The sequence below is a fragment of the Gymnoscopelus braueri genome (assembly GCF_963280865.1).
Source record: "Gymnoscopelus braueri genome assembly, chromosome: 1".
NCBI lineage: Eukaryota > Metazoa > Chordata > Actinopteri > Myctophiformes > Myctophidae > Gymnoscopelus > Gymnoscopelus braueri.
The window spans coordinates 4,932,258-4,959,831 of record NC_137603.1 but is presented as its reverse complement, the minus strand read 5'-3'; the positions used below and the strand labels follow the sequence as shown (position 1 = coordinate 4,959,831).

Genomic DNA, 27,574 nt, shown 5'->3' with positions numbered 1-27,574 from the left:
TTGGTCTTTTTGCAGTTTGAAAGACATGGAACATAATCGTTGCTGTCAGGAAGAAACCTTGTGTCTCCATATTCCATATTTTTGTCGTGCTTTGCTACAGTGTTAGACCAAAGTAGCAAAAATAGCCGATCAATAAGGTCACAACGCATCACAGTGTGACAAGTTGTAAGCTTGTGGGTCTGCTATTCTTTCTATCATTTTTTTTGTTTCTTTTAAGTGAAAATGGAATGTATTATTTCCACAAGGTTTTCAACCGACAGAGACAATATTTCTTTGCAACAGAGCAGAGAGGGCAGGTTGTGAATAGAGTGTGAAGCAGGTTTTCTAAAGGTCGGAGCTCAATGCATCTGTGTTTTTTGCCCGTCTTATGATAAAAACAATGTCCATGTATCTTAACAAAACGTGTAGCTAGTAATTAATTAGGGGTTAAAACGTGATGTTTTGTGACAGTGTCTCTGTCCATGGTGCTGAAGGATACACAGATGTATTCAGTCTGCATTGTGATCATAGGGTAGAGTAGAGTGTTTGTGTTAAAACAGCACATTGTGATCATAGGGTAAAGTAGAGTGTTTGTGTTAAAACAGCACATTGTGATCATAGGGTAAAGTAGAGTGTTTGTGTTAAAACAGCACATTGTGATCATAGGGTAGAGTAGAGTGTTTGTGTTAAAACAGCAGATTGTGATCCGCTTGCTTTCTGGAATGAGATTCCAAAGGGCAAAGGCAGTCACTGCTTGTTTGAAGCTAAATGCAACTTATATTTCCCCCCTTTTCCTTTTTTGGCAAATGCTTCCCACAGAAAAGGGATGCTAGGGTTCAATTAATTCATGTACAAAAAAAAGGTTCTATCACACAAAGATTTTGCGGCCCCCCTAAAGTAAACCTGAGGATTCCCTATGGGGTACGAGACCCACTGTTAAACACCCATGATTCTAGTACATCACAGAACAGATGTTGTTGTTTTTTTTTCCAGATAAGTCCCTTTGCTTCTTGCTCCTGTCTCAGTGACCTGACTCAGTTCCCATCCTTCTTTAGAACAATACCAAGTTTTGTCTTCCAGGTGAACTTGTACACAAAATAGACATGATGGTATCTAGTAGTTCATGTTCCACACACTGATTTACCACCATGTGAATAATCTAACCTAAACACTTATCCCTCCATTCTTTAACCAATCAGGTGCGAGCTATACTCCAGACTATGAGGTGGTTTGAGTGGACCTGGGTAGGACTGTTGTTTAGTGATGATGATGGAGGCCGTGATGCTGCCCTAATACTCCAGTCTGACCTGGACCAGTCTGGTCTGGGTTGTGTGGCTTATTCAGAGGCTCTGCCCTTTAACAATGACCTGGTTAAACTCCAGAGGATTGTCACTGTGATGAAGACGTCCACAGCTCGTGTGGTCATTGTATTTGGATATGGGAGATATTTACATAATGTCGTGGAGGAGGTTTGTGTTATGATCAAGGGCCCAGCTTCCTGCTTTAAGTTTGAATCGAACAAGGAAGTGAGTTCAAGAGACAGTTCATATGAATGGCCTGTAGTTTCGCTGTTTTACCCCTGCTGGTGTCAGAATGGATTTATCTCAATTTAAGCGGATGGGTTTTTGACAAACTTTAGACTTGATTTTCTTACCTTAATAAACATTGTCATAAATACTATATGCTTCCAGTCGCTAGTTTAAAGTCTCCTTTCAATCATCATGATATGCGTTATGGTAAATTATGGTCCCATTTATTTTAAAATTGACGATAAAGTAGGCTAAGCTCTAGGAGGGGCGGGATGATTTGATTGACAAGCTACACAACCAATAGCATTCATTCCCCGCCCCCGCTCTTGATTGACAAGTTACCCAACCAATACTGGTCTGGTTGCATTATGTAGGATATGACGCAATATGACGCAATATGACGCGATATTGAAAAATGGCGGATTTGAAATTCCTGAACAATCTGCTTCATTTACGGTCTGTAGAAACCAATCGTCCATTCTTTTTATACAGTCTATGGTTATGACATTGTCAGTTAGGGATTCATAATTTGAAGGAATCTAAAATGAGAATGAATTGAAGTGAAGACATCTCTTCATCTATGAACACATAAGTGAGCATAGGTTGCAATTAAACTGCATATATATATATATATATATATATATATATATATATATTATGTACATGTATATATATATGTATATATATATGTGTGTGTGTGTGTGTGTGTGTGTGTGTGTGTGTGTGTGTGTGTGTGTGTGTGTGTGTGTGTGTGTGTGTGTGTGTGTGATATATATATATATATATATATATATATACACACACACAAATTTGTTTTCGTTTTCACTTTCACTTTTCACCTGCGACATAACTACTTTTCCACTTCTTGCAACTATCGCGCATGCACACCTAATTCGAAGGAATCTAAAATGAGAATGAATTGAAGTGAAGACATCTCTTCATCTATGAACACATAAGTGAGCATAGGTTGCAATTAAACTGCATATATATATATATATATATATATATATATATATATATATATATATATATATATGTGTGTGTGTGTGTGTGTATACACACACACACATATTTGTTTTCGTTTTCACTTTCTCTTTCACTTTTCACCTGCGACATAACTACTCCTCCACTTCTTGCAACTATCGCGCATGCACACCCCCCCCCCCCCCAAAAAATTAAATAAAAAAATGCGACCGACGCAACGACGCGTCGACTATTGGATGTCAAAATGTATGTATTCATCATCTCTTCTTTTTTTCCCGAACACGCAACAGGTGGTAAAGCGGAAAGTGACAGGTCTGCTATGGATCTTACCTGCCACTTCAGGTTGGGAGGATGACCGATTTCTCCAGGCTCCTCACTACCTGCCCTACCTGAGAGGCACCCTGGGTTTTGCCATTCGTCGTGGAGAAATACCGGGTCTCAAGGACTTCTTGTTAAAAATACACCCTGACAACAACCATGAAGATAATTTTGTGAGTATTTTGTATAATTTTGCATTTAAGCTTTTATTTCTGTTATTCATATATTATATATTTATACATATATATTTATGCTTATTTCATTCATTAGGTGAGGCAGTTTTGGGAGCACACATTTCGGTGTAAATTTGCACCCCTTCCGTCTGAGTGGGTGGATGCTGGCGGAAGGGTTTGTACTGGACAAGAGGATCTAGGAACAGCAGAAACTACCCTGTTGGATGTGTCTAACCTCAGGGCAGAGTATAATGTGTACAAGGCTGTGTATGCTCTGGCCCATGCCCTCCATGACATGTTGCAATGTGTGCCAGGAAGAGGGCCTTTCACTGGGCACAGCTGTGCCAGTTTGCAGACAATACAGCCATGGCAGGTGGGTTATGAATTCACAGTATACCTGTTTCTACTTGGATTCAAATTCAGAATAATTGTGGGATCGCTAAAGCGATCACACTACTGTTATCTTCACTATTTGTGGGACAGTTTTTTGGCCCCTAACTAGTCCTTCATACTTTTAGCTACAAACTCCGTTCCAACTCTTCAACGCTCGGCCTACTCAGGACATGTCGGCTACCATTTGAATTTTTGAAATCATTTGTACTTTTAGAGGTATTTCACTTTTTACTGCTAAAAAAATCCCATTCATTTCAATGGGGAAATTCATACTTTTAGCTAGAAACTCCGTTCCAACTCTATAACGTTCAGCCTACTTAGGACATATTGGCTACCATTTGAATTTTTGAAATAATTTGTACTTTTAGAGATATTTCACTTTTTACTGCTAAAAAAATCCGATTCATTTCAATGGGGAAATCCTATTTAGCTACAGTGGAGCCTAGCAACTGCTTATTAGACCCTAGCAACACCTTATTAGACCATAGCAACCACCTATCATACCCTAGCAACCACCGATTAGACCCTAGCAACCACTGTTCTACCCTAGCAACCACCTGTTTTACCATAGTAACCGCATATTAGACCATATAGACTGCATATTAGACCTTAGCAACCCCCTATTGGACCCCAGAAACCGCTTATTAGACCCTAGCAACCACCTGTTTTACCCTAGCAACCACCTGTTTTACCCTAGCAACCACCAATTAGACCCTAGCAACCACCTATTAGAACCTAGCAACCGGCTATCAGACCCTAGCAACCACAGTTTTACCCTAGAAAACTACATTTTACACTATTCAACACCGACAAACCTTTAGAACCGTAGACCTTTAAAACCTGTCAAATCTTTCAAACCTACCTTTCAAACCTTTAGAACCTTTAAAACCTTTCAAATCTTTCAAACCTACCTTTAGAACCTTTAAACCTTTCAAACCTTTCAGACCTTTCAAACCTTTCAAACCTTTCAAACCTTTCGAACCTTTAGAACCTTTCAAACCTTTAGAACCTTTAGAACCTTTAGAACCTTTCAAACCTTTCAAACCTTTAGAACCTTTAGAACATTTAGAACCTTTAGAACATTTAGAACCTTTAAAACCTTTAGAACCTTTCAAACTTTTAGAACTGTAAACCTTTCAAACCTTTAACACTACTAACAATATCAATACTCAATACCATCAACATTCTTAGCGATCCCACACTGTTTCTTCAGGAACAGTACTTTCTAGTTATATTTGTCATATTATAAACCATTTTAGAGTCATTAAATGGTTAAAATTATATCACAAACAAGGCTTACTTTATGTGCATTTGTTTGTGTGTGTTTTGAGGGGGTGGAGATAACGTAACGTACATGCAAGCTCAACATTTGCATGAAAGGTGTCCATTGGTTCAATGGCCCTATTGTGTCAGGTTTTACCCTCTGAGCACCTCCCATCTTCCATGTGTCTCTGTGTAGCATTATAATGTTGGCCAATGCTTACAAACGATAGAAGGCAAAAAAAAGTCATGTGGATACTAGACTATTTAGTTTGTTTGTTTTCTAGTCTAGGCCCAGTAGTGCTCAAAATAACAAAATATAATGGACAGACCCTTCAATGGACCTGTATGGTCAATTTGGTTAAATTTTTACACTCTCAGTGTTATTATCCTCCTATACTTTGAGAAACCATGGTGTAGTCATGGTGTCATGGTGAGGCCAAAATTGTTCTGCTCGGTTCTCCTCAGTGGCTTGACCAAATTGCACACAGCCATTGACGATTACCATGTTCACGGAACTGCGAAGCCCGTTTTTTCGATTTCACCAAATTTCAGCTGTTTATTAGCGTTTTTGTGTAAAAGAATGTCACCATGGTTACAGGGCTGCCCAGCTATGGGACAAACTGCCTCCCGGGTTGCCAGATCATGTGCGCATATCCCTCCATGGATGCGTCGACCGGGTATGGACTAGTACTACATAATCAGCATGTCATAATCATGCTGATTATGTTCTTAAAATAACCAAATGAACCCTAAGGTCTTTAACTCTGAGAGTGTATAAATGTAACCCTTGGATACAATATAAATGGAGAGTTACTAGGTTATGGGGGTCCGTGGTCTAATGCATAGGCTAAACAATGGAGGGTCCTTGACATTAGAAAAGTTTGAGAATCACTGGTATCCAGGTGAAAATGATGTGTTGCTTCAAGTTTCTATAGATTTGTCAGCTGACTGAAAGTGCACCATTGTTGACGCCCATTAACTCTTTGACTGCGGACGACGCGATAACGCGTCAAGTGCTACTTTGTCCAGTTGGCCGTCGACGCGCTCGACGCGCTGGACGCGCGTTCATTGTTTAATCTCTGATTGCGCTATGCTGCTTAATATTCAATGTTATTCTCGAGTTCCACTTACTTCACGGACATCTGCATCCGGTTTCATGACCTGGATTCCGTTTCCGGTTTTTGATTCTTTTCCCCAGTCATTTTCGTCCAAAATAGGTAAATAAACGGTCTTTCACACGGTATGACGGACAAACGGACAGTTTCTCTTCTATAATCTATGGTCTGGGTGACGATCAGTCATCGCCGTCGTATATCACAACGTAATTTTCGCCGATCAAAACAATGGGGGGGACGTCACATCCGTTTTCATGTTTTTCCTTGTCTAATCTATGAAGAAGGGTGAGAGAGACCCAACGACATGATCAAAGCTGTCATGTGCTGCGCTCTAGTGGCGGATTTGTGCTGGGTCTTTACATTATGTGTCCTTAAATTATTTTCATGAGAAAAATTCAAAATATAAAAATAAAAAAACACGAAAATTGCTGGCACTGGGGGAGTACTTTATGAAAATACTCTGGCAGTCAAAGAGTTAACAGGCCCTGATTGTTGAAAACTTTGAAAGCTGTTTTCAGTGCTTTGACAATTTTGAAAAATGACCATGGCCCCCTTGCGGCACAAAGCATTGTACCCAGTCACATATGTTCTTCTGAAGGTGGTCTGTATAGGTGGTAATCATTATGTTCTTCTGAAGGTGGTCTGTATAGGGGGCAGGAGGTAATATATGTTCGCCATTCTGCTTAGACTCACTGCACTCGCATGCTGCACTGTCTGCCAAGCCCCACTTCTTCATAGATGATTTGAACCAGCTGACCCCAGTATGTAGTAGCTTCAGCAGGGTCCAATCTGTCCATCCTTTGACACCATCTAACAGGTCCCAGATCATGATGTAGCATGGATTCGTGTGGGACCTGCTGTCTCAGACTTCTGCTTCCAAGATGCTCCAGCCATGTGTTAACATAAGGTCCTCATGGATACAATGGAGCATCTCTTGTGCCGCCTTATTGTAGGGATCCAATCAGGAGAGAGAACCCCACATATATCTAATTTCAGCTTGAGTTTCTGTTCCAATTCTGTCTGCTAATTTAGTTATGTATTCATACATAACTTCCAATTTCACTTATTTATCCTGAATTAATGAAAACAATATCCCGAACAGAAAATGTACACAAAAGAAAATAACTTACAGCACATTTAAAGCCCCATTTTTTCAAAATGGTGGATTTATTTTTATGCTCAAAAAGTCAATGCCCCCCTCCCAATAAACACACGCACGCACGCACGCACGCACGCACGCACGCACGCACGCGCAGATGTGTTGTACTGCAAATACTGCAAGGGTGTAGTTAATACAACAGTTCCTGTCAATGTAACCATATAATTGTAGTGTATATTGCATACAGTAGACTTGTTTAAGTCTCTTGCTCTTCATGATTCTGCTCATCACCATTTCTAGCTTCTCTATTACCTGGAAAAGGTCAACTTCACCACATCTGTTGGTGATCCAGTATCATTTAATGAGAATGGTGATGCTTTACCAATCCTCGATCTATTGAACTGGGCGTGGCTTCCTGATGGAACCACAAATATTCACAATGTAGGTGTGGTCAAGAAGTCAGCCTCCGGAGATGAAGAATTCATCCTTGATGAAGACAGAATCTCCTGGAACTTTGAATCCAAAAAGGTCATTTCAGCTTTCTAAAATAACTCATGTTGAGCTCATGATGTGAATGTAATTGAGTTTAGACTGAAACTGATCGTTGTGACTTTCCTCTGCAGCCTCCTCGGTCAGTGTGCAGTGAGAGCTGTTCCCCTGGAACCCGTGTGGCCAGAAGGAAAGGAGAACCTGTCTGCTGCTTTGACTGCATTGCTTGTTCTGAGGGAGAGATCAGCAATCAGACTGGTAGGTTTACATTACTAGTCCATACCCGGGGTTGTTCAAAAACATAAACTAATTCGCACCATACACCTCGCCCAGGTGACTCAGCCGGGGTTGATCAAGAACCCGACTTACGTCCCAGTAGCTACCCACGGTCAGTCCTCTTAGGGAAAGACAGGGCCACGCTATCCGCTTCTCCGGACCTACTCTGCCGGGACTGGGGAGAGTAAAGGCTCTGGCACGTGGAGGGACTAGGCTCTGTGGATGGCCTCCTGACCGGGCTCCTCCGTCGTCTCACCAGGTCCAGGACCTGAGTGTTACACCAGACTCCCCCGTTCCAAACATTTCATTCTGGCGTGATGGTACTGCAGGCTCCACTTGCGAATTGCTTGAATGGCCCTGCTTGAAAGCCTCACCGTGGATTTGTTGGGCTTCTTCCTCACGGAACACAGAGGCTGGGGTGCTAACCGATACTGCTACCGGACAATACTTATCTGTCTCTTTGAACTTTCTGTTTTTGTTAGACTCTACAGAGTGCACCAGTTGTCCAGAGGACTTCTGGTCCAGTCCCCAGCGTGACAACTGCGTCCCTAAGAGCATGGAGTTCCTCTCCTACCCTGAGCCACTGGGTATCTCCTTAACAACCATCTCATTGCTGGGCACACTTAGCTGTGCCATTATCATGGGAATCTTCATCTATCATCGAGACACGCCCATGGTACGCGCCAACAACTCAGAACTCAGCTTCCAACTTTTGATGTCACTCAAACTGTGTTTCTTGTGCTCACTTCTGTTCATTGGCCGCCCCAGACTCTGGACTTGTCAGCTGAGGCATGCAGTATTTGGGATCAGCTTTGTGCTGTGTGTCTCGTGTATCCTGGTAAAGACTATGGTGGTGTTGGCTGTGTTCAAGGCCTCCAAGCCTGGTGGTGCAGACATTATGAAGTTTTTCGGTGCTATACAGCAGAGAGGAACAGTTCTGGCTCTTACTTCCATCCAGGCAACAATCTGCACAGCCTGGCTTGTGTCTGCCTCACCAACTCCTCATAAAAACACACAATACCACAGTGATAAAATAGTCTATGAGTGTGAAGTGGGATCAACAGTTGGTTTTGCTGTGTTACTAGGTTATATTGGTTTACTGGCACTCCTCAGTTTCATCCTAGCATTCATGGCAAGGAATCTTCCAGACAACTTCAATGAAGCCAAGTTAATCACTTTCAGCATGTTGATCTTCTGTGCCGTGTGGATAGCCTTCATCCCAGCATATATCAGCTCTCCAGGCAAATATGCAGATGTAGTGGAGGTATTTGCTATTTTAGCATCTAGTTTTGGCCTTTTGGTGGTGCTGTTTGGCCCAAAGTGTTATATAATCCTTTTGAAACCTGAGAAAAACACTAAGAAGGCCATCATGGGTCATGGTGCCACCAAGACGTAGAAGCAGAAATTCAATTTATAAAAGTGTATTTTATAACAATACGTTTATATGGATATATTTCATTGCTGATCACCTCGTTTTTTGATTGGGTTTTCTACCAGATTCAACTAAATCCGGTCAGAAATGCAAACATCTATTATTTAATTTATCATGAAGAAAAGCAATTATTCATTCTATGTGGGTCAAAGTAGGTATTTAAGAGGCAAATTATGCATAGGTTTAAAATGGTCAAATGTACCCTTTAGCTGTTATTGTTGGCATAATGTTTTAAGGCCTCTGGTTTCATTGGGTTAAATCTGCTTTGTGTGATGTTTTCATGGTCAATAGACTTGAAAACAACATTCTCATCCGTGTAGGTGCTGGCCCAACTCTAAGCTCCCGTGCTGCTCACCCCTCCAAAAGCCTTGCTTCCCACAATGATAGGCTATTTAGTGCAGGAAAAACACTTAATTGTGCAATGATCATTTACTCTAATAAGTAACAATGTCATCAACACATTCATGGATACTCCTTTCCAGTGTGACAGAAAGCAGACACTGATAATGTGTAAACAGCTTCTCACATTAAAGGGATAGTTCACCCAACAGAAACAATATTTTTTTCTATCGATTAGTCACCCCATGGAGACATGAATTCATGGATATTCTTTTTTTTTTGTAGCATTCCTAAGCCAATAATTTGATGACCAGCGGACGGGTAGGCAGCGGTTCCGGTAGGAGACACAAAGGAGACTTTTTGTGTCTCCTTCCTATCACATTATTGGCTTAGGAAAGCAACACAAACTAAAAAATATCCATGAATTCAAGTTTCCATGGGGTGACTAATCGACAGAGTTGGGGTGAACTATGCAGCATACTGTAGAGTATGCATCGATCGGACCCCAGACTACCTCCCCAGGCGTACCTAGTTTGATGTCATGAGTCCATGCACATTGTTTTATTTATTTATATTTTTGTGGATTCAAAAATAATACCATCTTCAATAAAAGAAAAGGGGAAAAATTATAATGGATTACTGCTGTCACCAAAATTAACATGTGATTTATTTATTTATTTATTTTTGGGGGGGGGGGCATGTTATGGCAATTTCACACCATAAATGTAGTCCATTGTATGACATACACTAAATGGAGGCATGATGTTATATTAACGTGGCCCATGTCATTACTGCTAATAACTATCGCCTGCTGCATCTCAACCACAAACAGTTGGATTAGCTCAATGCACAACAGGTGTAATGCTCATGATTTTTCAAGGTTTTAAGCTCAATCAAATAGCTTGATATGTCCACAGAAAGCATTTTTGAGCGGAGGAGCACTTTGGATATCATGTCCAGAGAGCTCTGCATGCAGCGATTTATTGATGCAACCGTTGCTTTGCACAACCATTATGTCATCTGCGTTATTAGCACATTGTGTCATCTGCGTTATAAGAACATTGTGTCATCTGCATTATTAGCACAAATAGTATAAAGCTAAAACAATGGTAAACAAAGGACTTCACATGTTAACGATTCAAAGTGAAATGACCGGCCTGTCAGATATTAGGTAATATGTGCCCAAATAATGGCATGTGTCTGCTCACTCAACTACATTCTCATATATATATATATATATATATGTATATATATATATATATATGTATATATATATATATATATATATATATATATATATATATAAACACATGCATACATACATACATGCATGCATACATACATGCATACATACATACATACATACATACATACAATATATCAGCAGTTGTGTAAAGTAACAAGTACTTAGGTACAATTTCGGGGGGTTCTTCTGTAGTTACAATTTTCAATACTATTACTTCTACTCCACTATATCTCAGAGGCAAATATTATACTTTTACTCCACTACAATTATTTGAAAACGTATTTGGAAACTAAAGGGCTTTAAGATACACACATGTCTTTAAAGGGCTCAATATTTAAATGTGTGTTTCTGTGGATTGTAATGTTCTGTGGATTGTATGTTAATCTGTATCTTATGCCCTTGAAGGGTTCTATGTTGATGCATAACTCTGCATCTTGTGCTCTGCTTCTGGGGGGTTTGTGATCTCAGATTCTGTGTCATGCTTGCTCAGATAATCTGTAGTATCACAGGAATAGAATCACACCGCCAAACTGAATGCAATATCATTGCAATAAATTGTTATTCCTGAAAAATGAACAAATTAAGAGACACATATTCAGTATAATTGTGATTAAATCAAAATATCTGTATTGACTGTTTTGACTTTGACCTCTTTAAAACAGACATTATCACGCACTTAGCAAGTCACATCTGCACACAAATATCAAAAGGATTAAAACGCTGCAGCACATTTCCAATGCTCTCCTTTCACATAATGTGTAAATTATGTTGTGATACAAATTCACAGGGTGTGAACTGTGGCTAGAATTTTTAACTGGCAAGAACTTAGATGCTCCCTAGATGCAAATATGTTTTTAATTAAAGTTATTGAGGTCATGGATTCCTTCACCTATAGATCTGTATTGTATAGGGCAATTACAATATGGAACATATTACCAACTATACACTGAAGCACCCAGAAAGGCACGTTTTAAGAAACTCCTTGAAAGACACCTGATCAATAACCCTGAAAATTAATTAACTGACCTGAATAACCTCGATGGAATGTACTTTGATGGATTGTGATGCTTAGTTTTTACTTGACTTTTATTGTCTTGAAATGTTTTTAGTAAGACTGTACATGTTTTTTTATTGTGTTGTGTTACATGTGTAAGAAAGGGAAAGTAGTTTCCTTGCCTTGGAAAGATGTAAATTGTAGAAACCTAATGAAGAGCAGACACCAGTTATTGAAGCAATCATTAAAGTCTGGCCTGACCACAGCAATTTGCACACGTTAGACATCAGGTAATACATTTGTAATCATTTTACATCAGTGCCAAGGGAAATGGAAGAAGGACAGAACAATCAACACCGTAATGAGCTACAACTAAATATTAATGGTACACTGGTGAAGGATCCATATACCCTAGCATAAGTCTGATGTTTTTTTTCTTGAACTCGGTTTGTGAGATTACACAACTTTTTAAACCGTTGTCGAACCAGTTTCTATCCAGCCCTATTAATAGTGAACAACCTGTTTTAAACCTAGAACAAATCTCAGAGGCCGAAGTGGCAAAAAAAACATTATTTTACAGAGAAAATAGTTTTCAAGCCTTTTGACCACCAAAATATCACAGAAAGCAGCTTTAACCCATTGAAACCGTGAGGACTTCAAAAAGTTATTGTAAAATACACAGAAAATGAATTAGCTTTGAATTTCTACTTCTACGTCTAGGTGGCACCTCGACCCATGATGGCCTTCTTAGTGTTTCTCTCGGGTTTCAAAAGGATTATATAACACTTTGGGCCAAACAGCGCCACCAAAAGGCCAAAGCTAGATGCTAAAATAGCAAATACCTCCACAACATCTGCATATTTGCCTGGAGAGCTGATATATGCTGGGATGAAAGCTATCCATACGGCACAGAAGATCAACATGCTGAAAGTGATTAACTTGGCTTCATTGAAGTTGTCTGGAAGATTCCTTGCCATGAATGCTAGGATGAAACTGAGGAGTGCCAGTAAACCAATATAACCCAGTAAGACTGCAAAACCAACTGTTGATCCCATATCACACTCATAGACTATTTTATCACTGTGGTATTGTGTGTTCTTATGAGGAGTTGGTGAGGCAGACACAAGCCAGGCTGTGCAGATTGTTGCCTGGATGGAAGTAAGAGCCAGAACTGTTCCTCTCTGCTGCATGGCACCGAAAAACGTCATGATGTCTGCACCACCAGGCTTGGAGGCCTTGAACACAGCCAACACCACCATAGTCTTTACCAGGATACACGAGACACACAGCACAAAGCTGATCCCAAACACTGCATGCCTCAGCTGACAAGTCCACAGTCTGGGACGACCAATGAACAGAAGTGAGCACAAGAAACACAGTTTGAGTGACAACAAAAGTTGAAAGCTGAGTTCTGAGTTGTTGGCGCGTACCATGGGCGTGTCTCGATGATAGATGAAGATTCCCATGACAATGGCACAGATAAGTGTGCCCAGCAATGAGACGGTTGTTAAGGAGATACCCAGGGCCTCATGGTAGGAGAGGAACTCCATGCTCTTAGGGACACAGTGGTCTCGCTGGGGACTGGACCAGAAGTCCTCTGGACAACTGGTGCACTCTGTAGAGTCTAACAAAGAGTAAAAGTTGCTATATCCTACTATCCTACCATTAGTTTAGTGGGACATTTTTGCTTCACCGGCGGGTGCTGACGATGCTTTTCACTACTTTACCGCTACTTCAGCAGCCATTGTTTCAATATGTTGCCAGTCTTTCCACAATAGTATAGTCTCTCTCTCACTTTTGCCCCCCCAAGGTTGGGGGGGTGACCAAATGCTAAAGCACTTAAATGCTGCAGCACTTAAAGGATCTACACCATGAATAAAAAATAAAAATACAAATTAATATCATATTGTTTATGTCCCTCAAACGTTTTTCAAAAGGTTTGAGCCTAAATCAAGCCTCAGATATAGTCATTCCAACTAACTTCTCTCTGGCTTATAAAGCACTTTCACCTGCAATACCACATTGTCCTGATTTGCATGTAGCGCTATTGAGCCAGTTTGTATGCATGTCATCTCCTGGTTCTGAGTGGAAAAAGTAAAAAAAAGCTATTTTTTTTAAGTTGGAACTGAAAAACGGGAGGGATTGTACCGCTAGTGACGTCACTTTCGGGCCAAATCTGTTTCGCCTGTTTTGAGACCAATTTACATAAAACCCCAGATATGCTGTGAAAGCCTGAGTGCTCATACTGGGGTAATTTTTGGGATAGAAGAGAGGTAGGGGAGACCAAAAACACACAACAAAAAGGAAAAGTAAAAATTCATGGTGTAGGCCCTTTAAAGTCCTTGCATTAAGCCAGCACTGGTCACTGGCTCAGGAGCCTGAGCCAAATCATTAAAGAATGCCCTGGTTACATCTGGGCCAAATGTTGTGCTTTTAGACATATTTGAACGAAAGAAGAGCCCGGACTGTTGGTATATCGATCTGAAAGCTCATTTTTTACTGATTGATTGATTGTATACTTTTGCAAAAAAATAAAGCACAAAAAGTACAGTTCTATGCAAAAGGATGCTAAAAGTAGGGATGGGTATCGTTGGGATTTTTACGGTTCCGGTTCCGGTTCTGCTAATCGGTTCTGCTAATTGGTTCCGGTTCCTAACGGTTCCATATTTCGGTTCCAAAATGGTAAAAAAAAAATGTTTATTTAATAGGGATGCACAGAATGGAACATTCTTGGCCGAAACCGAATACCGAATATAGGAAACACTTGGCCGAAAACCGAATGGCCGAATTTTTTTATTACTTTAATATATATATACAAACAAATAAATACAAATTGTACCATTGCTGTCATGGCTATGACTCTGTTGTAGAGCTACATGATTATGGCAAAACTTATCATAACTTTAATTTGTCTATATTGAGATCAGATATTTAAAACATATTTATTCATTGTGTAGAATTATTTATTTACTATTGTGTAGTAATAAAATACAATATGTCTCAATATGCAGGAAGAATGTGCCTGGGCTCTGAGAGAAGCAGCAGCTCTATATTACAACGGTGTTTTACCGGATTTGTGATTTTTGATCAGATTGTGCTGTTTGTGTATGACTTCTAAACGCCTTTGTTTGAATGGCTTTTAGCGTGTCTAGGAACAGATATGCAGAACCGAAATTACATATTTTTGATGGGTACCCGGTACCCACCAGTTCTTATTCGGTTCCTACTTGGAACCGAATTTCGGTACCCAACCTTAGCTAAAAGGATTAAACCCAAAAAGGCACTATGGCTTGTTTCCATTTGGGTCCTGTGTATTCAATTCATTGAAACATTTAACGACAAACACTAATACACAATACTATGCAAAACATCATAATAAAGGAATAGTAATCAAAAAGGAAAATATGTTCAGTAAACTGACTCCTGACTCCGCCCAATGGAAGAAGCTTGTGACACACATTTTGTTTCACAGCCTACTTCCATCTGAGACTCCGGTAGCAGAATCGATGCAAGACGATTTTTCAAGCTACTTGGCAGGTGATTGGATGATCCCGCCCCTAGCAGCCGCTGATTGGTTCGTACACGCAGCGACCGGGTAGCTATACTCCCTGAGCGATCCCATATGCAGGGTGTATTGTGAAACTCAATACCGCCCCCATCTGGCTGACTCAGGTTAGCATTTCTGGTGATAGGCTTGGACTTTTTACAGCTTTACTGTAACTCTTTTGTTATAGCTCTAGATATGAAGTAACAGTTGCAGTCCCAAGTCTCTAGTCTTCTAGTAGTTTGGGTGTGGAACTAGTAATGTAAACCTACCAGTCTGATTGCTGATCTCTCCCTCAGAACAAGCAATGCAGTCAAAGCAGCAGACAGGTTCCCCTTTCCTTCTGGCCACACGGGTTCCAGGGGAACATCTCTCACTGCACACTGACCGAGGAGGCTACAGAGGAAAGTAACAATGATCAGTTTCAGTCTAAACTCAATTACATTCACATCATGAGCTCAACATGAGTTATTTTAGAAAGCTGAAATTACCTTTTTGGATTCAAAGTTCCAGGAGATTCTGTCTTCATCAAGGATGAATTCTTCATCTCCGGAGGCTGACTTCCTGACCACACCTACATTGTGAATCTTTGTGCTTCCATCAGGAAGCCACGCCCAGTTCATTATATCAAAGATTGGTAAAGCATCACCATTCTCGTCAAATGATACACGCTCGCCAACAGATGTGGTGAAGTTGACCTTTTCCAGGTAATAGAGAAACTAGAAATGGTGATGAGCAGAATCATGAAGAGAAAGAGACTTAAAAAACAACTTAAGGGCCCTATTTCTCACCCAAGTCATGCTACCCACTACTTGAGGATTTAGCATTGCACAAGGGGCGTTCCTGTGGCCGAGTTGCTATCTTACACCACCAGCTTTATCACTAAAACACCTGCGCTACCCCTTACATAGGTGTGGTTTGGGTGTTACATTAACAAAACCAATTAGCGTGCCAGGTGACATCACGCACAGGGTTGTCGTAGTAGAGGGGGAACATTTTATCGGCACAGGGTAATCCCTTGCACAGCTGTGGCCGTTTGAATCCAGCTTGTTTATGCCGTAAAGCAAGAGGACTAGAGATATTGGCATTTTTCCACAGTAAATAAACAGAAGTAAACAATCCGGCAGTGAAAGCATCATTCATACGGTTGACAACAGCGCCATCTGGTGGAAAACCACTGAAAACACAAAGTCTTGTCTTTCTTGTCGACGGCAGGCTGAGCCTTAGCAGAATGTGTGTGTGTGTGTGTGTGTGTGTGTGTGTGTGTGTGTGTGTGTGTGTGTGTGTGTGTGTGTGTGTGTGTGTGTGTGTGTGTGTCGAGAAACGCAGCCCCAAAACACACTCGCCCCAATTTTTTTCGCCGACCGAGGCTGCAGGATATACCCGGGGCGAGTGTGTTTTGGGACGAGCGTTCTTGTATTCCACCAGCAACACGTGATTTCATTCACTGGCTTGTTTACAAGTCGAATTTGGGGAAAGAAAATAATCAGGAGCTCAACAACACAATAAGAGGATACAAGAGCTATCTGTGCTAGCTGTAAAGTGTGCATATTTAAGCAAGTATTTTAAAACAGTGAAAGCTACCGAGGAAAAATAAACAGAAAGTGATTAGACCCCCACGAATCAAACTAGCGACCACGGGAGTTGGTCCAAAGATTCATTGTGAACAATTATAAACAAACAACCTCCTGGTGCTTCCAAGTTGGGGGGTAGTTTGACCAAAACCGAAGGTATTGAAGAGGAGGACACAGAGAATGTTACGGTCATCAGAGATCAAAGGATTTAGAAGCTGCCATTCTGATAATGTTAGGAGCAACGGACCAGGGCCCTATTCCTCGAAAGGTGAATTAAATAAGCCTGGCCTTAAGTCAAATCCAGGCTTGACAAAGTCGGTCCGTATAGCCTGGTTTATTCGGTTCCATGAACGCCAAGCCAGGCTGAAAAGGAGCGACTTTGTCGAGCTAGACCTTGTCAAGCCAGGCTGTGTCGAGCCTGGATAATGAAGCCAGGCTTCACGTATTTCTATAAAAGACCATGAAAGTCGATAGCAGAATCCTTGAACTTGACCAATCATGGAGTCCAAAACCAGAGCGGCGTTCTTCTCTGTGGCTGAAAAGCAGCACTGCAGCAGCTCATGAAATCATACAAGGAAGTCAAATGTATTTAAGCAAGAAAGGAAACGCGACCGCAATAAATAGATCCAGGGAGAAAGCGTGGCAAAGTATTGCAAGCACACACAGAGTGTGTGTGTGTGTGTGTGTGTGTGTGTGTGTGTGTGTGTGTGTGTGTGTGTGTGTGTGTGTGTGTGTGTGTGTGTGTGTGTGTGTGTGTGTGTGTGTGTGTGTGTGTGTGTGTGTGTGTGTGTGTGTGTGTGTGTGTGTGTGTGTGTGTGCGCGGGGGGTGACCGCGACGGGACGCACGGGGGGGGGGGGGGGGTGACGCGCAATAACCCCACATTTGCAAGACCACTTTGGTAGAGGTTTGGGTTGCCATCATGATGTAACTCCAAAGGTGGACAAGAAATAAAAAAATAATTTCTCCATTGACTAGAAATTGATAATTTAAAATATGCTCCTCATTGACTTACATTCAGTGAGGCTCTTTTAAACCCGTAACTAATAATTTATATATATATATATATATATATATATATATATATATATATATATATATATATATATACGTCAGACATTTTTTATAATATTTTAAAAAATCTGTAATATATTATCAAACATCTAACAACAATATGACTGTTAACAGAGTGACAATGACATATCACATGAGTCAGTGTGAAACAATTATGATTCATGGTCACACACTATTTCAGTAATATAATTAATTTGATTATATCTTATTGTATTTATTTCATTTTATTTGAATGCAGGGTCATTAAAATGAGTCCATATACAAACATGTTTTGAATTAACTGTGGTAAAACTTGAAGAACAAGGCACTGGATTAAGTAAGCTTGGCTGTTAGCCTGCTCCTGACCAGGCTAACTTCACAGCTAAATTGCCATGGTAACTAAGGTAGGCTTGCTTCAATTCTCTTTCGTGGAATCGGGTCATGGCTAAACCTAGCCAGGGTGAACTGGCTAAACTAATCTTCAAGATAATTCAGCTTTCATGGAACCGATTCAGCCCTAATCCTGGCTAAATTAAGCCAGGATAGGGGTTAAAGCCAGTCTTTAGCTCTAATTCACCTTTCGAGGAATAGGGCCCTGGACCAGCCCAGGCAACAGTGACACTACGACCAGGTAGGGTCCAAGTGTTTCCAAATGGACTGCAGTCTGCAGAGAACCCTATCCATCAGATCCAAAGTATTTGTTTGCGACCAAAAGACCATGTAGCCTATTATGCAAGTACATAATGAAGTTGACCAAAGTTTCTCAGCTGCATTATATTTGTTATTAGTGTCTGTTTATCCTCTGAAACAAAGGGGTTTATGGTGAGAACTTTGCGTCACAGCCATTCACTGTGCGTACGACGCGACAGTGATTTTTTTTAATTGATTTTAATTGTTTTGATAATAAATCGGTAAAATCAGGCAAAAATAAGAATTAAATAACATAACCCTAACCTAACCCTAATCCTAACCCTAAAACCGAAATAAAGTAACCAAACATCGCAAAAAAAGCCTAACAAAATCCGCCCAATACAAATCCGCGGTTTGCGTGCGCGCACGGTTCGCGCGCGCGTGTGCATGTGTCCCGCGATGTCCTGCAAAAGGGCTTCACCTGTCCCTCAATGGGCCTGTTTGGATCTGGTCACCCTAATTGCTGGTTATAGAAAACTTAAATTACAGCAATCGCTAATGTTCTAGATCACTTAAACTGAATGGTCTGGTGTGGTTATAGCAAACTCAGATCAAATGACAATGCAGTTCTTAAGAGAAAATGTCTTCTTAAACCCACTTAAGAAGTTTTTAAGAAGATTTTGGTATACTCCAATGTTTTCTTAGCTGTGATCTGTTCTCAGGTAAGAACAGAATCTACACACACTGAAGAGGACTCTTAGGGTGGCCTTTGAGTTCTTAAGTGTGACATGTTTGTGCAAAAATAATTAATTCTCAAAGTTTCTTCAATTCTACAGTTGTATAATATAGGATTTAAATTACAAGAATATTTTTATCATATCTTTAGAGCACAAAATGTTCTCAAAAGTGTGGTCTGGGGACCCCCAGGGGTCCTTGAGGGAGTTCCAGGGGGTCCACAGCAAACGAGGAACAGTTTAATCACTTTAACCCTATTTTATACTTTGTTTGAAAATAGCCGATCTACAAGCTCACAACGCGTCACATTACTGGCCATTTTGAGCTTGTAGATCGGCTATTTTCTAAACATTTTGATAAATCTTGAAAACATTTCCCTAGCAGAAAATATTTTCAGGTGGGGGTCCTTGACATGAAAATGTTTGAGAACAACTGCTTTAGAGTTTTCAATGGGTCTGAAATTACAATCTAACCCAAACAGACCCGGTTGAGTTGAAGCCCAAGCCCAATCCCATAACCCCCACCCAAACCACCCTCATCGCCCCCCCCATATCCCCGACATTGGCCACACCCCATTTTCCCATCCCCTTCCTACCTGAAAGCCCCCTATACCGACCCGTCACACCCATCCCCATACCCCCCACACAGCCCCCTACACCCCTCCTTGCACCACCATATCACCCACCACACCCCTATTTCCACCCCATTACATACCAAGCAGCTGCTACCTTAAAGACCCTCCATATCCACCCACCAGCTTTCAGTAATACAATGTTTTATATCCACTACTAACGCTACTCCTGAACTGAATGAAATATGGATAACATGCTAATTTCAGCAAATTTACATTGATGTCTAGTGGTGATATGTTGATTAATGTGAGAGAAATAATAAAATACATTCATTAATTCAATAAACCTCCACAGAACTATTGATTTGTTTATTTTTATGTTTGGAGTCTGGTGTTCAACCATCTTTAGACTTTAGTTTAGGTATTCTTTACTTCATTCTCTCAACTTTATTTCTGTGTGATTTCCTGTGATTTCTTTGAGCAGCAATCACACACAGGTGTGACTGCAGGCAGAGCCATGCAGTCATGCCTTAAATGGGGATTGGTGGGGCGGCTACCTATGGTAATTAGGCTTAACCCCTTCAAGTTACGAGGATTGGGATTCATCATCATAAGAACATAAGTTACGAACAATTCTGCCTTTTAAGAACGTTTCATGAATCTGACTCGACTTCTCTTAGGAATTCACTTAGGAAGAAATGTAAGAGGAAACATTAGGAACTTATTGCTGCATGAGGCCCATTGTATTTATCTCGCCCCAAAACACGCTCGTCCGGGGTCAAATCCAGCGAGCTCGGGATGGTCGCCACCAGGTATTCGTAAACGTAACCTCAGTAAAACTATGCCTAACCTAACCTAGGTGCTCTTAGACGGCCAATAGGGACAGGCTGTAATTGTTTAAGCCCTGCCCCCTCTGTGCTCCTATTGGCAGGCTTTAAACAGCCATAACTCCAGTTCCCATTATGCTAAACATCCAAACTTGGTTAGGTGCTCTTAGACGGCCAATAGGGACAGGCTGTAATTGCTTAAGCCCCACCTTCTCTTTGTTCATATTGGCTGGGCTTTAAATAGCTATAACTCTTGTTCCCAGTATAGTCAGGCCCTTAAGTCCATTTTTAATGAAGAATCGTTCACGTGATACAAGGGCCACATTTTGCTACTTTTTCACAAAAGCCTGTTAGCCACGCAAAAAAAAAACAATATGGCTGCCATTTTCCAAAATGGCTGCCGGCGAAAGACGTTTTATGTGGTTTTTGACCCGGATTTTGATTATTTTGGTATCTACATATAGTTTTGACTCGCCCCCCCCCCCAATCCTTGCATCTACCACGACATTCAGTCTTGCACCGGCATTTTGTCAGTTGTTCACAAATCTGGGCAATTGGTGATGAGTGTCATCCACGCTACTTGCCAAATGTCATCTTCTGCTCGCCATCCCCAGTTGGCAGGGCTCTCTGTATACATTTGACATACAAGTTGCCTGGCTCCAGACACGGGCAACTTGATAAGTGGCACGCTTCACATGATGTGCAAGAGATGCCCTTGTAGGTGGAATGGCATCATAGGACCTCTGCTTCCATGCAAACAGGTAAAAATGTGCATCATCAACCCCATCAGCAGTGCTGTTCTTGTCATGCATTGTAATGACAAACTTCTCAAGCATGCTGAGATCTGCGTCATCTGTTACTGGTGGGTATTGACTGAGCTTCTGGAAGGCATGAGACACTTCAGGCCACACTTGCCGGGTTTGCCATGCTGTCTTTTTGCCTTTTCCACGAAAGGCATCACGACATCACACATCCAATGAAAGCGTGAAAGATGGATGGATGGATTTTTCAGGGCCTAGATTCTTCACTAAATCGTGAACTGGTAACCAATAACAATAGAGTAGAGTACAGTGCTGTGCTGTTCAATAACAATACAGTACAGTAGAGCATGGGTTCCCAAACTTTTCAGCCCGCGACCCCAAAATAATGCGCCATTGACTCGCGACCCCACCTAACCCTGGAGGTCATTTATGCACATAAACGTGCACGTTCGGTGTGCATTTGTAATGTATTAATATGGTAACATGTACTATTTGTAATCATTTTTAGATTGTATTTCATCCATTCTGTTGAATTAAAAACCCCAAGTGGTGTCGCGACCCCAACTTTGGGAACCCCAGCAGTAGAGTACAGTACAGTACTGTGCTGTACAATAACACTACAGTAAAGTTTTGTAGTGTGTTAGTTTGTCCTGTTTTAAGTGGTTACTTAGGTTTAATGTTACTGTTGTGTTTGTTTTATTTTGTCATGACGTTTCCTGTCTTGTCTCGTTACCTTGTGATTAGTTTTAGTTGTCCACCTGTGTCTCGTTAGTCCCTTAGCCCCTTAGTGGTGTTCAACCTTTTTACACCAAGTAGCCTACGCCCTCAGAAAATATCTGGATTATCCAATCACAATCCAGTTCAAAAAACATTATAAAATGTCTTTTGCCGGAAGCCATTTTGTAAAATGGCAACCATATTGCATTTTTTTCGTGGCTAACGGGGGGAGGGGGCAGGGGGGAGTCAACAATATATTCTGATGCCAAAATAATCAACATTGGATTATCCAATCACAATCCAGGTCAAAAACCACATAAAATGTATTTCGATGGCAGCCATTTTGGAAAATGGCGGCCATATTGTTCTTTTTTTGAAAAAGTAGGTCCAGAAGAAACTTTGTGGAAAATGTGGTGCTTGTATCACAAAGTGAACGATTGTGTCACTAAGCGCCCTGGCTAGTATGCTAAATGCTTCAAACTTAGAGAGTAGTCCCACGGATGACCACTACTGGTTTATCCTTATTATTTCCGGTTTGTTAGGTTGCCTAGAAATTTCACCCACACACTCTCTGAGGGGTGTGGAGGTCAATGGTGCAACCCGAAAGTGGATCTGTTCACTTCCAGTTTTACCAGGAAGTGGTCGTAGACCCCTACCTCCTGAACATAAGGTCGCACAGGTATGACAGTGGACTTGGGTGCTGCAAGTGCATTGCTGCTCGGCAGCAGTGTTATAGCAGTGTTTAACACTTGAAATGGCCATACTTCGGTGACCATTGCTCTTTTCAGCGCAACATAGGACTAGGATTGAAGGCCATGTAGCAGCCTGAAAATCTAGTTCTTGAATCCAGAATCAAGAATCTTGAATCCAACTAGAAACATTTAAAGGTTAACTGAATTAATACCTCACCTGCCATGGCTGTATTGTCTGCAAACTGGCACAGCCGTGCCCAGTGAAAGGCCCTCTTCCTGGCACACATTGAAACATGTCATGGAGGGCATGGGCCAGAGCATACACAGCCTTGTATATATTATACTCTGTCCTGAGGTCAGACACATCCAACAGGGTAGTTTCTGCTGTTCCTAGGTCCTCTTGTCCAGTACACACCCTTCCACCAGCATCCACCCATTCTGACGGAAGGGGTGAAAATTTACACTGAAATGTTTGCTCCCAAAACTGCCTCACCTGAAGAAACAACAATGAAGACTTAAGCATAAATAAAATAACAGATGCAATTTAGAAATATCAGCTGAACAAATTAAACAAAATACTCACTATGTTATCTTCATGGTTGTTGTCAGGATGTATTTTTAACAAAAAGTCCTTGAGACCTGGTATCTCTCCACGATAAACGGCAATACCCAGGGTGCCTCTCAGGTAGGGCAGGTAGTGAGGAGCCTGGAGATGTCGGTCTCCCCACCAACCTGAAGTGGCAGGTAAGATCCATTGCAGACCCGTTACATCCTGCTTTACCACCTGTTGAATGTTTTGGAAAAAAAGGAGGAAAAAAAACAGGATGCCTTTCCTTCAATACATTCTCATTTTAGATTCCTTCGAATTATGAATCCCTAAATTGACATGTATCATAATAACACAAACCTCCTCCATGACATTATATATATATTTTGTATATGCAAATACAATGACCACACGAGCTGTGGACGTCTTCATCACAGTGACAATCCTCTGAAGTTTAACCAGGTCATTGTTAAAGGGCAGAGCCTCTGAATAAGCCACACAACCCAGACCAGACTGGTCCAGCTCAGACTGGAGTATTAGGGCAGCATCACGGCCTCCATCATCATCACTAAACAACAGTCCTACCCAGGTCCACTCAAACCACCTCATAGTCTGGAGTATAGCTCGCACCTGATTGGTTAAAGGAGGGATAAGTACTTAGGTTAGATTATTCACATAGTGGTAAATCAGTGTGTGGAATCAGTGTGTGGAACATAGATAGAACTAGATACCAACACGTCTATTGTGTGTACAAGTTCACCTGGAAGACAAAACTTGGTATTGTTCTAAAGAAGGATGGGAACTGAGTCAGGTCGCTGAGACAGGAGCAAGAAGCAAAGGGACTTATCTGAAAAAAAGACAAAGCAAAAAGCATCTGTTCTGTTCTGTAATGTACTAACTAGATCATGTGTGTTCAACAGTAGATTTGTTTTTATTTTACATGAATCAATTTTATGTATTTACTTATTTATTTGGACAGGACAATGCATATTAATGAACGTCATGACGTAAATACACCGGAATTAGCAAAGATGCTAGTTTTCATCCGCAGTCCTCACAAAGAAACATAAAATAAAAAAGAAAAACAAACAAACAGTGGAATACATTTACAGACAGACAATTGAACCCTAGCATCCCTTTTCTGTGGGAAACATTTGCCAAAAAAGGAAAAGGGGAGAAATATAAGTTGTATTTAGCTTCAAACAAGCAGTGACTGCCTTTGCCCTTTGGAATCTCATTCCAGAAAGCAAGTGGATCACAATGTGCTGTTTTAACACAAACACTCTACTCTACCCTATGATCACAATGTGCTGTTTTAACACAAACACTCTACTCTACCCTATGATCATAATGTGCTGTTTTAACACAAACACTCTACTCTACCCTATGATCTCAATGTGCTGTTTTAACACAAACACTCTACTCTACCCTATGATCTCAATGTGCTGTTTTAACACAAACACTCTACTCTACCCTATGATCACAATGTGCTGTTTTAACACAAACACTCTACCCTATGATCACAATGTGCTGTTTTAACACAAACACTCTACTCTACCCTATGATCACAATGTGCTGTTTTAACACAAACAATCTACTCTACCCTATGATCATAATGTGCTGTTTTAACACAAACACTCTACTCTACCCTATGATCTCAATGTGCTGTTTTAACACAAACACTCTACTCTACCCTATGATCTCAATGTGCTGTTTTAACACAAACACTCTACTCTACCCTATGATCACAATGTGCTGTTTTAACACAAACACTCTACCCTATGATCACAATGTGCTGTTTTAACACAAACACTCTACTCTACCCTATGATCACAATGTGCTGTTTTAACACAAACACTCTACTCTACCCTATGATCACAATGTGCTGTTTTAACACAAACAATCTACTCTACCCTATGATCACAATGCAGAATGAATACATCTGTGTATCCTTCAGCACCATGGACAGCGACACTGTCACAAAACATCACGTTTTAACCCCTAATGAATTACTAGCCTACACATTTTGCTAAGATACATGGTCACCACCCCCCCCCCCCCCTCCTAAGAGAGAGGGAGAGAGAGGGGCAGCGAAAAGCCGACACGGACACAGATAAATAACAAGCTATCACAAAGGATAAACAGTCTCTCGTTAAGGATTAGAGAGGAGTTTGAATGTTAAAATTCCATTCAGAATCAAGTGTGGTCATGTCCACATTATAACATTGTTGTAACCTTATTATGTATAGAGAGCAGTGATTAATAAATAAGGTTTAATATCACAATGTTATTATTATAAATTTTACATCCTGAATATGACACCACATAGTTTACTCTCCAGTCTGTTATATTAAAACATATATTTTATCAGACCAATGGATGGGCCCGACTCAGGACTGTAGTATTATTACTACTACTCTCAGGTCTGGGCAAAGAATCTAATTATTTTGGCAGCGGTGTTCAAAAGGTTAGAGGAGAGCACATGTTGCCGGAAGGTCGCTGGTTCCTCCCCCAACACGGCTGAAGTGCCCTTGAGCAAGGCACTGAACCCCTAACTGCTCCAGTGGAACTGCTCAGTGGCAAACAGTATAAGACTGTGGTTGTACTGGTCAGCTCCCTGGTTTTTGTGCGTGCGCGTGTGTGTGTGTGTGTGTGTTTAGGGCGTTGCTGAAAATGAGCACTTTTGCCCAGCTACTGCCCTGGGTAAAAACAGACTAAAAAACTAACTTCCAACACAGATGCATTGAGCTCCGACCTTTAGAAAACCTGCTTCACACTCCATTCACACCCTTCCCTCTCTGCTCTGCTAAAGGAAATATTGTCTCTGTCGGTTGAAAACCTTGTGTGTCCAAAACTGTTACTTTCCATTTTCACTTTAAACAAAACAAAGAAATAATATAAAAAATAGCAGACCCACAAGCTTACAACGTGTCAAACTGTGATGTGCTGTGACCTCGGCTATTTTTGTTACTTTAGTCTAACACTGTAGTATGACGAAATAGGGCATTAATTAAAAATAAAAGAGAAAACAAAAGTTGAAATATGGAGACAGCAACTATTATGTTCCATGTCTTTCAAACTACAAAAAAGACCAAATATATTATTTATCATATTTCAGATTTTGCAAATAGCCAAGTAAACAACATTAATTATATATAAAATAGACCGTGGTAAAAGGGGATTCAAGTAGGAAACTTACCATGGGCACTCTGTACAAACCTAATATTCTAGAGATGGCAATAGAACTTTTAGAGGAAGAAGGACCCACAATTCCGATCACTGGAGGAGACCCGACACAGCTCTCATCCAGTGTAAACTGCTCCTCTCTCCCACTGATCAGTGACATCGCTGCACGGAATGCAACTCCAAGCGTGAGACAGGTGTCATAGATACTGTATCCCAGAGTCACATTGGGCAGCAGGCTGGGGTTTCTGTTGATCTCATTGATGGCAAAAGCAATGGTCTGGACCCCTTTGAACCCAGTGATGGTAAAACTAACACACACAATTACACTGTAACCTTGAATATCATTGCTGTCAAAAAACATGTATCTCCATATTGAAAGGTTTTATGTTCTTGTTTAATAAATTAATGCCTTACTTTGTCTTACTACAGGGTCACACAAACATAGCGAACTAGCTGATCTACAAGCTCACAAGACATTGCACCACAACGCCTTGTGAGCTTGTGGATCATCTTATTTAGCTATATTTTTAAAGTAACATACAAGGTTTCCACCCGACAGCGACTATATGTACATTTGTAGAAATATACAAATCAACTAATCCTGGTTCTATCTATCAAAACAAGGTCAGTGTTCTCTTACTTGCTAGTTGTGATACTCACTGACTGCAAGAGGGCTTCTGTTGCTTGGAGGTAAAGGACAGCTCAGGGAACACATAGGAGAAGTGGAAGGGAAACAAACCACCCAGAAGAACATCTCCAGCCTTGTACAATCTGTTGAGATTAAACTCTGCCTGTAACTCACAAGAAGAGGAAGATGAGGAAGACAAAGGAGAGAATGAAGAGAATAATATCAAGCATGAAAACAGGTGTATGTCTAGAGAAACCCTCATGACTGTCCTCCTCTGTCTAACGCCCCCCTCCCTTCTCTAAACCCATTGTCCAGTTGGTAAGTTTTATACACAGTGCTGTGCCATCCCCTGTGCCACCTTATGGCATTACGTAATCTCTTACAACACCCATCTGAGCAGAGACAGAAGTAGAGGCAGGGCTTAACATACATTAACAATACTTTCATACATGAAAATATAAAATCACAGCCAGGCCCCAGAT

At 40.9% G+C, this 27,574-nt stretch overlaps 2 protein-coding genes across 2 annotated transcripts in view; one reads left to right on the top strand and one right to left on the bottom strand.

Annotated features, from left to right (window-relative positions):
• Positions 1-27,574, top strand: part of LOC308089679 (uncharacterized protein) — a 496,849-nt gene that overhangs the window by 336,635 nt on the left and 132,640 nt on the right. The gene's annotated exons all lie outside the window — the stretch shown is intronic.
• Positions 12,346-26,624, bottom strand: LOC308082223 (extracellular calcium-sensing receptor-like; the record flags this gene model as incomplete). Its single annotated transcript, XM_080423901.1, has 6 exons — positions 12,346-13,253; positions 15,446-15,569; positions 15,665-15,892; positions 22,949-23,224; positions 23,315-23,515; positions 26,478-26,624. 6 exons carry the CDS (start codon positions 26,622-26,624, stop codon positions 12,346-12,348), a joined length of 1,884 nt encoding a protein of 627 aa, XP_080280027.1.